General features: G+C 46.7%; 1 protein-coding gene across 2 annotated transcripts in view; it reads right to left on the bottom strand.

The window, feature by feature from the left end:
* The window catches only part of ZFC3H1 (zinc finger C3H1-type containing), a 198,484-nt gene that overhangs the window by 98,700 nt on the left and 85,476 nt on the right, over positions 1–14,308 (bottom strand). For both annotated transcript variants that reach the window (XM_082253106.1, XM_082253107.1), the window contains exon 14: positions 5,078–5,209. In XM_082253106.1, coding sequence (XP_082109232.1) covers positions 5,078–5,209 — 132 coding nt within the window. The remainder of the gene's footprint in view (positions 1–5,077; positions 5,210–14,308) is intronic.

Genomic DNA, 14,308 nt, shown 5'->3' with positions numbered 1-14,308 from the left:
AGATAAATCCTTTTCGCCCGAACCACATCCAGAGAGTGCAAAGCAACTTCCTTGTGATGTTTAGGCTTAGGACATAAGGAAGGCAACACAATGTCTTCAATCAGGTGGAAAACTTAAACCACCTTAGGAAGAAAAGACGGATAAGGTCGAAGAACCACTTTATCCCTCTGGACCACCAAATAAGGTGACCAACAGGACAATGCCGCCAACTCAAACTCTGCAGGCAGAAGTAATAGCCACTAGGAAGGCAACCTTCTGCAACAAAGAAAGCAGAAAAATCTGCCTAATATTCTCAAAAGGAGGCTTTTGAAGAACAGACAAAACCAGATTAAGATCCCACGGCGGTAACGGGATCTCCTCAGAGGTGGCCAGATGATGCACCGCCTGAAAGGAGCGAATCAAACCAACGGACATTGGAAGTAAATAGCCAAGGCCAAAACCTGGCCGTTGATAGCACCCAATGCCAAGCGCTGCTCAACCCCTTTTTGTAAAAAGGCTAAAGCTACAGAAAACAAGCGAGGTTGCAGCTGAAGCTATTCACACCAAGAAATGTACGATTACCACATACGATGATTGATCTTCCTAGATGTCGACTTCCTGGCCTTCAAAAGGGTAGGAATCACCTAATCAGAGACACTTCTCTCCCTCAACACCTTGCTTTCAACAGCCAAGCCGCTAAAGCCAGCGACCATAAAGCAGGATGGAAGATCTGTCCTTGAGATAGTAGATCTTCCCGCAAAGGAAGACGCCATGGAGAATCAACGACCATTTTTACCAGCTCTGCGTACCAAGACCGCCGAGGCCAGTCTGGTGCCACCAGAAGGACCGGAATGCCATCCATCGCCACCCTGCGAAGAAACCTTGGCAGGAGAACGAGCGGAGGAAAGGCATAGATCAGGCGATACTGAATCCAAGGAGCCACCAGAGAGCATCTGTGGCATCAGCCAGAGGAACCCGAGACCTGGCCACAAACCTCTAAACTTTCCTGTTGAGGCGAGAGGCACATCCGGCGTCCCCCACCGGACACACAGGAGATGAAACACCTTGGGATGCAGGGACCACTCCCCCTGATCCAACACCTGACGACTCAGGTAATCCGCATGCCAATTCTCCACACCAGGGATCTGGACTGCATAAAGAGCCGGAACATTGTGTTCCGCCCATACTAGAATCTTGGCCACCTCCTTGGCCGCCAGGGCACTCCTGGTGCCCCCTTGATAATTGATGCAAGCCACAGCCGTGGCATTGTCCGACTGGACCCGAACCGGAGAGCCGTGTAGCCGACTCGTACAGTGAAGCAGGCAGAGCTTGATCGCTCTCAGCTCCAAAATATTGATCGGCAAGGAAGACTCTTCCGACGCCCAAGTCCCCTGAGCACAGAGCTTCCCCAGCACTCCACCCCAGCCTGATAGACTGGCATCCGTGGTGACCACCGTCCAAAACACCGGCAGGAAGGACTTGCCATGGCGCAGGACAGGTGACTGGATCCAACAAGAGAGCCAACTTTGTGAGATGGCCCAACCAAATCTTCTGGACCAATTGACTGAGGATCCTTGTTCCATTGTGACAAAAACTCTTTCTGCAGCTGTGTTGTGTGAGACTGAGCAAACAGGACTGCTTCAAAAAGGTCGAGACCATCAGACCCAGGGCCCTCATGCAAGCCCACAAGGACGACTGATCGGCCTCCATCAGCAATTGGGACCGCCCTTTGCAACTTCTGAAGCTTGTCCAAGGGAAGGAAGAACCTCACCAGAGCAGAGTCGAGGATCAGCCCCAGATAGGTGATTCGCACAGATGGAGTAAGGGCAGATTTGGCGACATTGATCGTCCACCCGAAGTCCTGAAGGGTCCGAATTGTGATGGAGATGTTTTTCAGCAGATTTGAATGGGAAACTGCTCGCAACAGGAGATTGTGTAATTACCCCACAATGGAGATACCTAGTTGACTCAACAAGGCCAGCACAGGGTCTAGGACCTTGGTAAAAACTCTTGGAGCCGAGGCAAGACCAAAGTGTAACGCCACAAATTGAAAGTGCTCCTCTGCCATCGTGAAGCAGCGGAATCTCTGATGTCCCTCGAATATGGGGACGTGGAGATATGCATCTTTGAGATGGATGGAAGCCAGAAAATTTCTCTGATTCAAAGATGCCACCACCGACCGAATGGACTCCATTCGGAATTTCTGCACCCACACAAAGCGATTCAGAGCCTTGAGGTCCAGGATTGGAGGCACCTTGCCTTACTTTCTGGGCATGGTGAACAGGTTTGAATATAAACCTTGAGAGGGTTCCTGTTGGGGAACTGGCACAATCACCCCATGAGCCAGGAGATCTTGCACAGCCTCCCGCAGTTCCTTCAAACGCTCCGGAGACAGGTAAAGATTTGACTGAAAAAACCTGTCCACTGGCCAGGACCAGAACTTGACCTTGTAGCCGAAACAAACCAGTTTGCGAACCCATTCGTCCTAAATGAAGGAAGTTCCAGGGTTCCTGAAAGAAGCGCATACGTCCCCCACCCCAAAGACGGGTGAGGGCGCCCCTTCCTGCTGAAGAGGACTTGTCTGCAGCACCGGACTGACCGGCCTTGAACTTACCCCAGGGTTTCTTAGCACCTCCAGAAGCTCTGAACAGCTTACCTTTTTCTTGCTCACCAGAGGCACGAAAAAAACGTTTATGAGCAGAAAAGGAGGGACCACCGCTTAGTATGGGGTGTTTTACCCTTGGAGGATTGAGAAAGAAGAGTACTCTTCCCGCCAGTAAGGCCCTTGATCAACTCATCCAATGAGTCGCCAAACAACCTGTCTCCCAGAAAGGGGAGATCAGCTAAGGCTTTTTTAGAAGCTTGGTCAGCCAACCAGTTCTTCAACCAGACCGTACATCTTAAAACAATGCCCATGGCTGAGACCCTGGCCACCAGGGGAGCCGCATCGTTAGACGCATCACACAGGAACACCAGGGCCTGGATCACCTGGTCCAACAGTTCCAGCTGTTCCGGAGGAACAGTCTCAGAGTCCAAAGACTCCCGCAAACTCCTAAACCATTCAGTCACCTTCTGTGAGACTAGCACAGACAAAAACCGGTTTCAAAATTGAACCTGCCAGCACATGAAGATGGCGGGAAAGGGATTCCACCCGCCTGTTCACTGGATCCGTAAAAACTGGGGAATCCTCCACAGGCGCAAAAGTAGATTTGTTTAATCTGGAAACAGGATGGTCCACTTTAGGTGGCACCGTCCAAAGGTTGGAAACCATTTCAGCAAGAGGATACTGGCTTTAATAGCATTTTGGCACCACTAACCCGGGCTTAGCGCGCCGCCATTGGTCATTCACAATATCATGAGAAGTGTCGGGACAAGGTAAATCCCTGTCAGCTTTTGGTGACTTCTGGGAGCCAAAAGCCACCCGCGTCCCTGCCAGTGTGGGCTCATCAGCAAATTTTAAAGTATCCCGCACTGAAATAATCAGGGCTTCCACGAAAGAGAGTTCCCGCGCTGCAACTGAAGACAGGTCCTCTTCACCATCTGACTGCGAGGACAGCGACCCCTCAGGAAATTGAGCACCTGGGGCAACCACATCAGCTTCTGAATCAAAGGACACCTACACAGATGCGGCTATTTACGGCTATCAACCTTTTTCATGACTAAATCAACTTTGGTTGCCAGGCTTTCCAGGGCAGCAGAAATCGCGGCCAGCGACTGCAAACCGGACTGTCCGGGAGTCGCACAGAGTGGGTCTGAGGGTGAAATTCCAGTTTGGGACTCCATAGTGCAATTTGAAAAAAAAACGAAGTACTGTAGCTTTAAGGACCCCAATCCCGGTATCCCCCACCGATTGCAGCGGTCTGCAGGGTGCCCCATTAAACCAAACAGATAGCAGAAAGTGCAAAGATATGCCCGTAGGGACCCTCAATACTTTACCACCTCAGACACAGCCTCCTGAATCTTCCACAGCATGGAGAGAGAAGCAGAAAGTGACCTTGGCTCAGCAACAGTAAATTACCACATAGGAAGTGATGTCGCCTGATAGGGATACACTGCCAAGTATAGCACCAGGGCTACACAAAGATGGATGCCCATACAAAACAATAGGAAGCTGCAGGAACATGGCTGCCCCATACAAGTCAATGGGGAAAAAATTCCATTGCCCACACCCAAGAAAATGGCGGCGCCCACGGCGCACCATGCGGCCTTGGACCGACACATGAAGGCCTCAGGGACCACAACAGGGACCAGCAAGCCCAAGGTACCATGCCACCACCCCCCTCCCCCTCAGAGTGCCAGAGCACTCCAGATACACAGCCCCCGCAGGAACAGGGAGAGGGAAGGACACACAGACCGGGCAGACCAGGGGGGTCTCTTGGGAGGCACAATCCCATTACCCCCAGGGGAGGGCCCAAATCCCCCAAAGGCCAGCAGGGGCAGGGGGGGGCACAGTTACTCACCATACCATGGACCGGGTGGGCTCTGCTCCGGGAAGACTGCCTCCCACCCGAAGAAGGGGTGCTGCAAGCCAAGGGGTACGCTGCGACACAGGGTGTTCCAGGCCGTTGCGTCCCTCCGGGGCATCTGCTCGCAAGGCCCCCCCCAGACAAGGGGGCACTGTCGTACACTTGTAAGCCAGACTGGGAGGACCATAAGAAACTAGAGTATCCAGTACGAGGCCCCAGCCGGCATCGTTGCTTGTAGATCACCAGGAAATTCTTCCCTGAACACTAGCAAGTGACTAGCAAGTGAGTAAAGATAAATTATAGAAAATATTATAAAAACAATAAAAAAAAATCAGACCGGAGTCCCAGCAGGAAACATAGGTCTACTCCTTGTCTAGGCAGAAAACAAAACTGATGTGCTGGGTTGTGCAGTGGAGGTTATGCCTGGAGTGACAGCCCCCTGGGTGTGTGTATTCAAATTTTCCTGCCTAGACTACTCCTGATGGGAGGAGCATAAACCTACTCAGCTCATGGAGATGAGGCTGCGTCCGTCGACGGACGATAGAGAAATCATCTTTTCTATTCCTTCTACACAAACTTGGCAATGATTACCCCCACATCCCAAGGTAATTAGACAATAAGTTTACACTTACTCCAACTGTGCTCGGCTCCAGCTTCCTTTTCCCCAACTCTTGACTAACCAATGCTTTAGCCCGTGCAAGTTCTTCCCCAGATTTTAATGCAAGACTCCTTGTATCTAGAACTCTGAGCTGTACTTTGGCAATCTTAAAAGAAAAAAAAAAAAAAAAAAAAGATTAAAAATTACACAGGGGTCAAACGTTCAACAAATTGCTAAGAAAGCTTTGGAAAAACAAAAAAAAAAAAAACGTGAATTGCTTTTTTCCTGCCTAGTACTACTCCTGCAAGGGGCAGCATAACCCAATGGATAGGAAGTATGAGAGCTGCATCTGTCAATGGACAATAGAGAAAAAGGAATTTTAACTTCAAATTCCTTATCTCAGAGTACAGTATAGAACACAGGAATTATATTCAAAGACTAAGTTTATGCTGCTAACTTCTGGTGATTGAACAATGGTAAAAAAATTTAATAGGGCTTTCACTGTAGCGTACTCATATAACCCCGCCCACTCCATGAGATTCCAGTTTTTTAGAAAGCAAAGTGATCAAGGCATAGAGAAGGGACCGGACCTGCTTTCTTTACTGTACTCCAAGATAGGAATTTTGACGTGCATATTAAAAAAGAATAGCGCACACATGCAAAAGAAATGACTATCAAATATGTCTCCAAGGGTTAGAGAGCCTGGATTCATCCCTTTTTTATGGATAGTGTAGGACCCACTGACAATGGGGTACTTTGACGTAGTGGTGGGCTTGAGCACGATATGGCCATATGGTGGGACCAAATCCCCATTTTTATTTATGGATTGTCTTCATATTTGATAGTCATTTCTTTTGCATGTGTGTGCTATTTTTTTTTTTTTTATAATATGCATGTCGCTTGGTTCATAGCTGCACCAGCTTTAGAAATACATGATCAGGGTTTGCTCCCCCAACTTTTTGCTCGTTTATTAGGAATTTTGACGTACCTGTATTTTACTTATCTTAATCTTACAGCAAAGGACTAGTGCGTCCACAGTGGAAAGCAACGGCATGAAGTCATAACTTTAAAGTGACAGGCTTTAAGGGGGAAGAAAAACCTAATGCTGTTTCCACTACAAAATCAAGGTCCCCCAATACTTTCATCCAGATCTACAAAAAAAAGTTCTGCCTCTGATTCCTGAACAGTCAGGGGTAAAAGACAACAAGCAGCATTGTCAGCCTCTGGAAACTGAAGGTTCTAGAACTGCTAAAAGTTTCCCAAAAATTCATAATGGCAGAGAAATCTGCTTTTGTCAGTTAACTCACGTGTGTGACTGAAAGGCAGCCAGAGTCAGATGATTGAAGCAGTGTCAATACAGTAAAACCGTGGATTGCAAGCATAATTTGTTCCAGAAACATGCTTGTAATCCAAAGCACTCGTATAGATCAAGTGAATTTCCCCATAATAATGGAAACTCAGATGATTCGTTCCACAACCATTTATTCATAAGTCCTTTAGTTTATAGTCCATATAAAAAGATTATAGCAATGTGACAGGTTGTGTAACCATTAAAATGTCCATTTACAAATGGCAGCCTCCACAAGTAGATTAGAAGCAAAATCCAGCAGGAGCTACAGAGTCTAAAAGAGAAGAGAAGAGAAGAGAAGAGAAGAGAGGTGCCTCCAAGTGTAGGAATATGGTTGCATTTAATGAAGGTACAACATTTAGCAACTCCCATGGCTGATGATTAAAAAAGGCTCATCTAAGTATGCAAGTATAAGGGGTAAAGCTGTCCACATAGACCATACTCCGCACCGCTGGCTCTCAATGCTGCCAGTATGCAATCGTGACCGGGAAGATGACCCTGCAGTAGAGCGATCCTTAAGCAAGGCTTGAAGCACTCGTGGAGCGCAGCCTGAAAGGCATGTCGTCAATGGCGGTGCGAAGGATGGTCTATGTGGACAGCTTTACCCCAGATGCCTGCATACTTAGATGTGACCTCTCTTCTCTTTTATACTTAGTTGCGACGTTACTTGTACATTGCTTGTTAATCCAGTAAAAATTTAAAAAAAATGTTGCTGGTCTTGCAAAAACACACTCAGACCAAGTTCCTCTTCATCCAAGGTTTTACTGTATAGGACATTGCTCCGGTACAATGTAACGGTCATCTGCTTAAGATGTGTCCCGAGTCACCTGGGGTCTGTCTGTGGAACACATGCTCTTGGGTCAATTTGGCCAGGATCGTTTGTGCCTGTGATCCACCATTGCTAGTGATGGGATCCCCAGTGGGGTAACCATGTTTATGTGGTGCAGAATGGATGGGGTTCTGAGAGTCTAGAGAAGAAGCTGCTATAACCCAGAGCACTGGCCAAGTTAGCGGAGCTCTGTCTCTGTATAAGAGGTTGCGGGGATGCAACAATGTACTGTGTGCGATCTTGGCAGAAGTGGTGGGTAGAAACACAATCTAGGAGGCATGACAGTTCCATCATCCTTCTGAGACTAAAAACCCAAGAGACCAAATTGTTCACAGAGAGGAGTTAGTGGAAAATTTCAGGGGGTGCCACAATGTCAACATCTTATTCATCTTCAACATCAAAATCCCTCTGCCTAGTAAACCGCATAGTGTCATGCCCAGCAGATAGTTTTGTTTAAAGCAAGAAACAGAACTCCATATACAGACAACCCTGTTCCTACCTTACCCACAACAATGAGCATACCGCCCTAAGGGGGTATGCTAATGGCAGCCAACTTCAAACAACACATTTCATGTCAAGGTAAGCCTTGCACATGACCCAGGGCTTGAAGCAAAATGGAGGCCAACCATACCCAGTGGGGTCCTGATACAGTCCCCAAGTTAAAGAGGGTAATCGATTCTGAAACTGCTAGGTAGCGCAAGGCAATAAGCAGGTGTTGAATGAAGATTAAATACTTCAATGATAAAAAAAAAAAAAAAAAAAAAAAACACTGGATTTTTGTAAGAACTTACTGTAAAATCCTTTTTTCTGAAGTCCATTGACAGACGCAGCAGCTATGCTTCTTTACCATTGGGTTATGCGCCATCTACAGGAGTAGACTGGGCAGTGAAAAAACGAACTGCCACACCTATAGGGACTGTCCTTCTTGGCATAACCCCGCACACACTGCTCTCAAATCCGTTTCGTAGCAAGCAGTGAAAAGAAAAACACAAACCATCCCCATAACAGAGGGGCGGGTGCTGCGTCTGTCAACGCACTTCAGAGAAGGATTTTACGGTAAGTTCTTACAAAAATCCAGTTCTCTATCATCCAATGACAGACACAGCAGCTATGTTTCTTTACCATAGGGATGTCCCAAAGCAGTATAGGCATGAGGGGTGGGAAGAAACGCAACCAAAAACAGTTAACGTATTTCCAAGGCTAAAAACGTAGCCAATTGGGTAACAAAAAAGCTCAACCAGTACCAGGAGCTTACCCATGAAAGAAAAAAAAAAAAAAATCAACCCCTTTTCCACTTGCTGACCGCTTACTATATACATATGGTGGCAGATTGGCTCCTACAGGCAAAACCACATATCGGTAGGTTGGTCGCCTGGTGGCAGCTAGGGGGCGAGCATGTGCCGCCAGCAGCACGCTAACGCCCCCAATCGTCAGCGGGGAAGCTGATGCGTGTGTCAGGCGGCTCTGATTGCCACCTGACACCCGCGATTGCTCCCCGCTGAGAGAGGACGACGACGGTTGGCTGTTGTAAACACAGCCAACCGTCCTTCTCCCTGAAATGATCACAGAGCTCATGTGATCCTTCTATACAGGATCACATGTCTATGGTCATCTCAGAAACCAGCCCCCCCCCCCAGTTAGAATCACCCCCCTAGGCTCACATTTACCCCTTGATCACATACTGTTAACCCCTTCCCTGCCAGTGTCATTATTACAATAACAGTGCATATTTTTAGCACTGATTACTATAGTAATGTCACTGGTACCCCCAAAAGGGTAAAAAATGTCAGTTAGGGGTCCAATCTGTCCGCTGCAATATCCTGCAAAAATAAAAAGAAGAAATGCAGATCGCTGCCATTACTAGTTAAAAAAAATAAATAAAAATGACAAATCTTTCCAGTAGTTAGTAGACGCGATAACTTTTGCGCAAACCAATCAAAATAAGCTTTTTGCGATTTTTTTTTTACCAAAAATATGTACCAGAAAACAAATTTTGATTTTTAAATTTCTTTGAGAATGTCCTAGCAGAATGTGAAAAATATTTTTTCAAAATTGTTGCTCTTTTTTGGTTTATAGCGCAAAAAATAAAAATCACACAGGTGGTCAAATACCACCAAAAGAAAGCTCTATTTGTGTGAAAAAAAAAAAGGACGTCAATTTTATTTTGGAACAGCGTCGCATGACCGCGCAATTGCCCTTTAAAGTAACGTAGTGCCGAATCGCAAAATAGGGCCTAGTCATTAAGAGGGCAAATACTTCCGGTCTTAACCATTTTGGCTCCGCCCGCCGCAGTTTTACTGCGGCAGGCAGCCGCTCCTGGGCAAAGCGACGTTATACTACGTAGTTCGCTCAGGAGACATGCTCCCGCCCCCGTTCGTTAACTGGGGAGCCAGTGCGTGTGACCACCGGCTCCGATGGCCACCGGCCACTCGCAATCTCCCGCAGCTGAGAGAGAAGGACAGATGGCTGACATAAACACAGCCGTCTGTCATTCTCCCTAAAGAGATCACAGAGGCTATGTGATCCTGCTATATAGGATCGCATTTCTCTGTGATTACTTCACAAGCCACGCCCCCTGACAGATAGAATCACGCCCCTAGGGACACATTTAACCCACTGATCACCAGTAATGTTAACCCCTTCCCTGCCAGTGTGATTTTTACAGTAACAGTGCATATTTTTAGCACTGATCACTGTAGTAATGTCACTGGTACCCCCAAAAGTGTCAAATATATGTCAGAGGTCCAATCTGTCCACCGCAATGTCGCAAGATGTAGGTGGCGGGATAGGAAATCCACCAGTCTGTCCACCAGGTCCGTAAACGCCGGGGAATCTTCCACGGGCACCACAGCAGATTTGTTTAAACTGGAAACAGGGAGTTCCACCCTAGGTGGCACCGTACAGCGATTCGAGACCGAGTCAGCAAAGGGATAACGCGTTTAAAGCACTTTGGCACCACTAGCATGTGCTTAATGCGCCGTAATTGCTCATTCGCAATATCGTGAAAATCCTCAGGACAAGGGAACACCTGACTCGACTTCTGGGCTTTGCGGGAGCCAAAAATCACTCGCTTTCCTGACTGTGTGGGCTCATGATCCAATGTTAACATTTCCCTTACTGAATGAATCAGTGCTTCCACCATAGCGCGTTCCCGCACTGCAGCCGAGGACATAACGTCCTCGCCATCCGACGGCGAGGACAGGGATCCATCGAAGAGGGGGTTGTCCGTGGTGACTAGATCAGTCTCTGAATCAAAAGACAGAGAAGGCAGTGGCTGTTTTTGGCTAGCGACTTGTTTCATTACAAAATCCATCTTTGATGCTAGATTTTCCAATGCTGCAGAAAGACATGAGACTGCGATCCGGAAGCACCGGCAGTCGTACTGAGGGGGGTCTGGGGGAGAATTTACTGCTTGGGACTCCATTTTGCAATTTGCACAAAAAAGTGTACTGCCCCTTTAAATCGCGATCCGCATGACTATATCGCACTGTAACCGGAGTCACTCTTAAATAGCAGCAGTTAGAGTGTGTCCGAGGAATGCCCAAAAAATTACCCCTATACTGTACCACCTCACAGTGTATTCAGCAGCTCTGCAGCATGGAGATTCAGCAGATGAAACGTCTCACAGGAAGTGACCTGGAAGCACAGGAGGCTGAACTGCCTGTGTAGCTCCTGGCTACAACAAAATGGTGTCAATACAAAAGCACAGGAAGCTCAGGGAAAATGGCCGCTGTACCTTACACACAGAGCCGATGCCCACACTTAAGATGGCGGGCGGAATTGCTGCCATGCGGTCAGGACCCAGTCATGAGGCCACCTCAGGGATACACCTAAAAGGACCCCACAGGACAAGGTTACATTGTATACCCCCCCCTAACCCCCCGGGCGCCGAATATAGCACCCTCATGTGGAAGCAGGGAGGGCAGGGCAGGGCCGGGTCCTGATAGGCCTGGGGGATATTTCAGCAAAAAACAGAGTCCTGTTATCTCCAGGAGTGGGCCCACATCTCTCCCCCCCCCACCCCACCCCCCCAGAAGCCGCTAGGGACATGGGGGCTCAGCATTATTCACCATACCATGGACCGGGTGGGCTCTGCTCCGGGCAGACTGCCTCTCACCCTGAGCGGGGGTGCTGCCAGCCAGGGGCTATGCTGCGACTCAGGGAGTTCCAGGTCTATGCGTCCCGGCGAGACAACTACTCGCGGGCTCGTCCCTCCACAGGGGCTCTGTCGTGGAGAGGCCTAGTGCAGGACTATAACCTGCTCACGCTAGTTTTCAAAAGCCAAAAAAGTTCTGCCCACTGGCTCCTGATCAGCGCTCGCAGCCAATAGTTAAGAGTGCTGATAGGAGTGTAGGGGGGGGGGGGGTGGGCAGAACACAACAGCAGGGGAGATTGCGGCTCTTGCACTGGATAGTACAGTGGTTCCTCCTAAGCTCTCAGTTTTTTTTTCCGTTCAGCCCAGCTGGGTTGAAGGGAAGAAAAACTACTAGTGCATAGTAGGCTTTTGACTTATGTTTCTTCTGTAAAGTCTGATGTGTGGTTTTGGAAAATATCAGAAGTGGGACTGTTCGTGTTTAGCACAAAATCATAAGTGATATTGGTCTATGAATACAAGCCCTGTGTCTTGTACTGTACAGTTAAGATATTGGAATCTTGACTAAATCACTTTACCAGAGTACAATACAGGGCAGGACACAGGCTCTCAATCATTATGAATGGGATATATGCAGCTACCTCCCAGTAAATTGACACTGACAAAAAAAAAAAAATAAAAAATATGACCCCAGGGACATCCCACTCTTAAAGGTGGAACTATAATCACCTCAGCTCCAGCGATGCACAGTTCCCAAGCTACCTGGGTCTTGAATGTCAGCCGAGGATGACATCACTTCCATGCATAGGAGTTTAGTCAGATACAGCATGGCCAAATTAGCACAGTGAGCTGCGCGGCTCACTGTACAAGGGCAGACAGGCAGGTAACTAATGCAGAAGAGACAAAGCATGTCTCTTCCGCATTAAAATTCCTGCCTGTTCGTCCTAACCCTGGCCTAAAGTTGCACTTTAGCTTTTCCCACTCCTAGCTAGCCTCAGCGTGGTAGCAAGTAGTAGAAAAATACATAAGTCCTATACTGTACTGGAGGAAACATTTTACTGACAAGCCAAAAATCCTATTTTCCTTAATCACGCAGTAAGAAAAAAACAGGCTCTTTAACCACTTCTGGACCGGAAGGATTTACCCCCTTAATGACCAGGTAATGAAACTGACAATAGCGTAGTTGTGCGACGCTATACCCAAATAAAAAAATTGATGTATTTTTTTCCCCATAGAGCTTTCTTTTGGTAGTAATTGATCACCTGTGCGATTTTTATTTTTTGCACTATAAACATAAAAAGAGCAACAATTCTGGAAAAAAAAAGAAATATATATATATATATATATATATATATATATACATACATATATATATATATACATATATATATATATACATATATATATATATATATATATATATATATACACATATATATATATACATATATATATATATATACACACACATACATACATTTTTTTTTAACTTTCTGCTATATAACATTCCCAATAAAAAAACAAAAACATAATTTTCATCATTTTAGGCCAATTTGTATTCGGACACGTTTCTGGTAAAAAAACAAAAAGTTATCGCGTCTACAAACTAGGGGAAAGATTTATGTCCTTTTTACTGAATTTTTAAACTAGTAATGGCGGTGATCAGCGCTTTTTAGCGGGACTGTGACATTGCCGCGGACAGATCGGACACCTAACATTTCTGACACTTTTGAGGGGACCAGTGACATTACTACACTAATCCGTGCTAAAAAATATGCACTGTTACTGTACTGACACTGGCAGGGAAGGTGTTAACACCAGGGGCGATCAAAGGGTTAAATGTGTCCCTAGGGGTGCTAAATGTGGACAGGGGGTGGGCTTTCTGGATGAACACAGAGACCTGTGTTCATGACTGACAGAACAGCGGTGTGCCTTGTTTACAATGGCAGACTGCCGTTCTGTCTCTACGGGAAGCGATCACGGGTGCCCGGCGCCAATTGTGGCCGCTGGACCCGCTGATTAGTTTCCCCTGTGGCGAATAGGCGCACGCCACCACTAGCGGTCCTGCGAAAGCGACGTAGTTACATTGTTTCGTGGGACAGAGCTGACCTGCCACAGTAAAACTGCGGCGGGTGTTCGTTAAGTGGTAATCCTTACAGCTGGCAAGTCCAAAAGTAGTCCAAATGAAGACCAGGCAGCACAGCAAACAATTGCAATAGATGCAAAAAAAAAAAAAAAACTTGGGATTAAGGCAGCTTTTTTTTTTTTTTTTTAACTATTGTTTAAATCGATTCTCAAACATTTTGCCGATTCACACTATTGGGAGTGCTTCTCCTGTTTTCTACATGCACATGTGTGTGACTAGGTATAATGTGAAACCAGAAGTCTCTTGCCACATTTCACCCTCTGGGTTTGCATTTTTGGTGAGAGTTGGTTTGAGACACTGGTGGCGTGGATGTCGCTACAGTGCTTCTGTGGAAGATTGATTTGTCCTGGATTTCGCTTGCACAGGTCTGACTTTTGAACTGGATCTTTTATATTTATATATTGGACATTTTTCACAGCATTGTTTGCACTGTGGATTAAACACTATGTATAATTTGATGTACATTTATGCACTATATATATTTTTATGCAAATGTAAAGGGTTACATTTCAAGATTGCAGATAACCTCTACAGAAGACACAGAACAAATGTCCATGTTTTGCAGCGGAACCATCAGTCCCCTGTCTCGATACAGACCTCTTGCAATTGTGGTGGTGATTATTATTATTATTATTATTATAATACAGGATTTATATAGCGCCAACAGTGATGCAACTAAGCTCAGGGTATAAAGGAAGGCCTCGGGCACTCAAAAACCAAGACAGTCGGTGACCCAAGATCACTAGTAGCAGTAGGAAAGGACTACTGATCAGAGCTTCACATGGCCCTTTAAAAGCAGCAGTAGGATGATGCTTCCTTGACTCTGAATGGTGAGAAACACCAGAGTAA

The sequence above is a fragment of the Pelophylax lessonae genome, assembly GCF_965119305.1.
Source record: "Pelophylax lessonae genome assembly, chromosome: 4".
NCBI classification, from domain to species: domain Eukaryota; kingdom Metazoa; phylum Chordata; class Amphibia; order Anura; family Ranidae; genus Pelophylax; species Pelophylax lessonae.
This window is presented reverse-complemented; position numbering and strand designations above follow the sequence as displayed.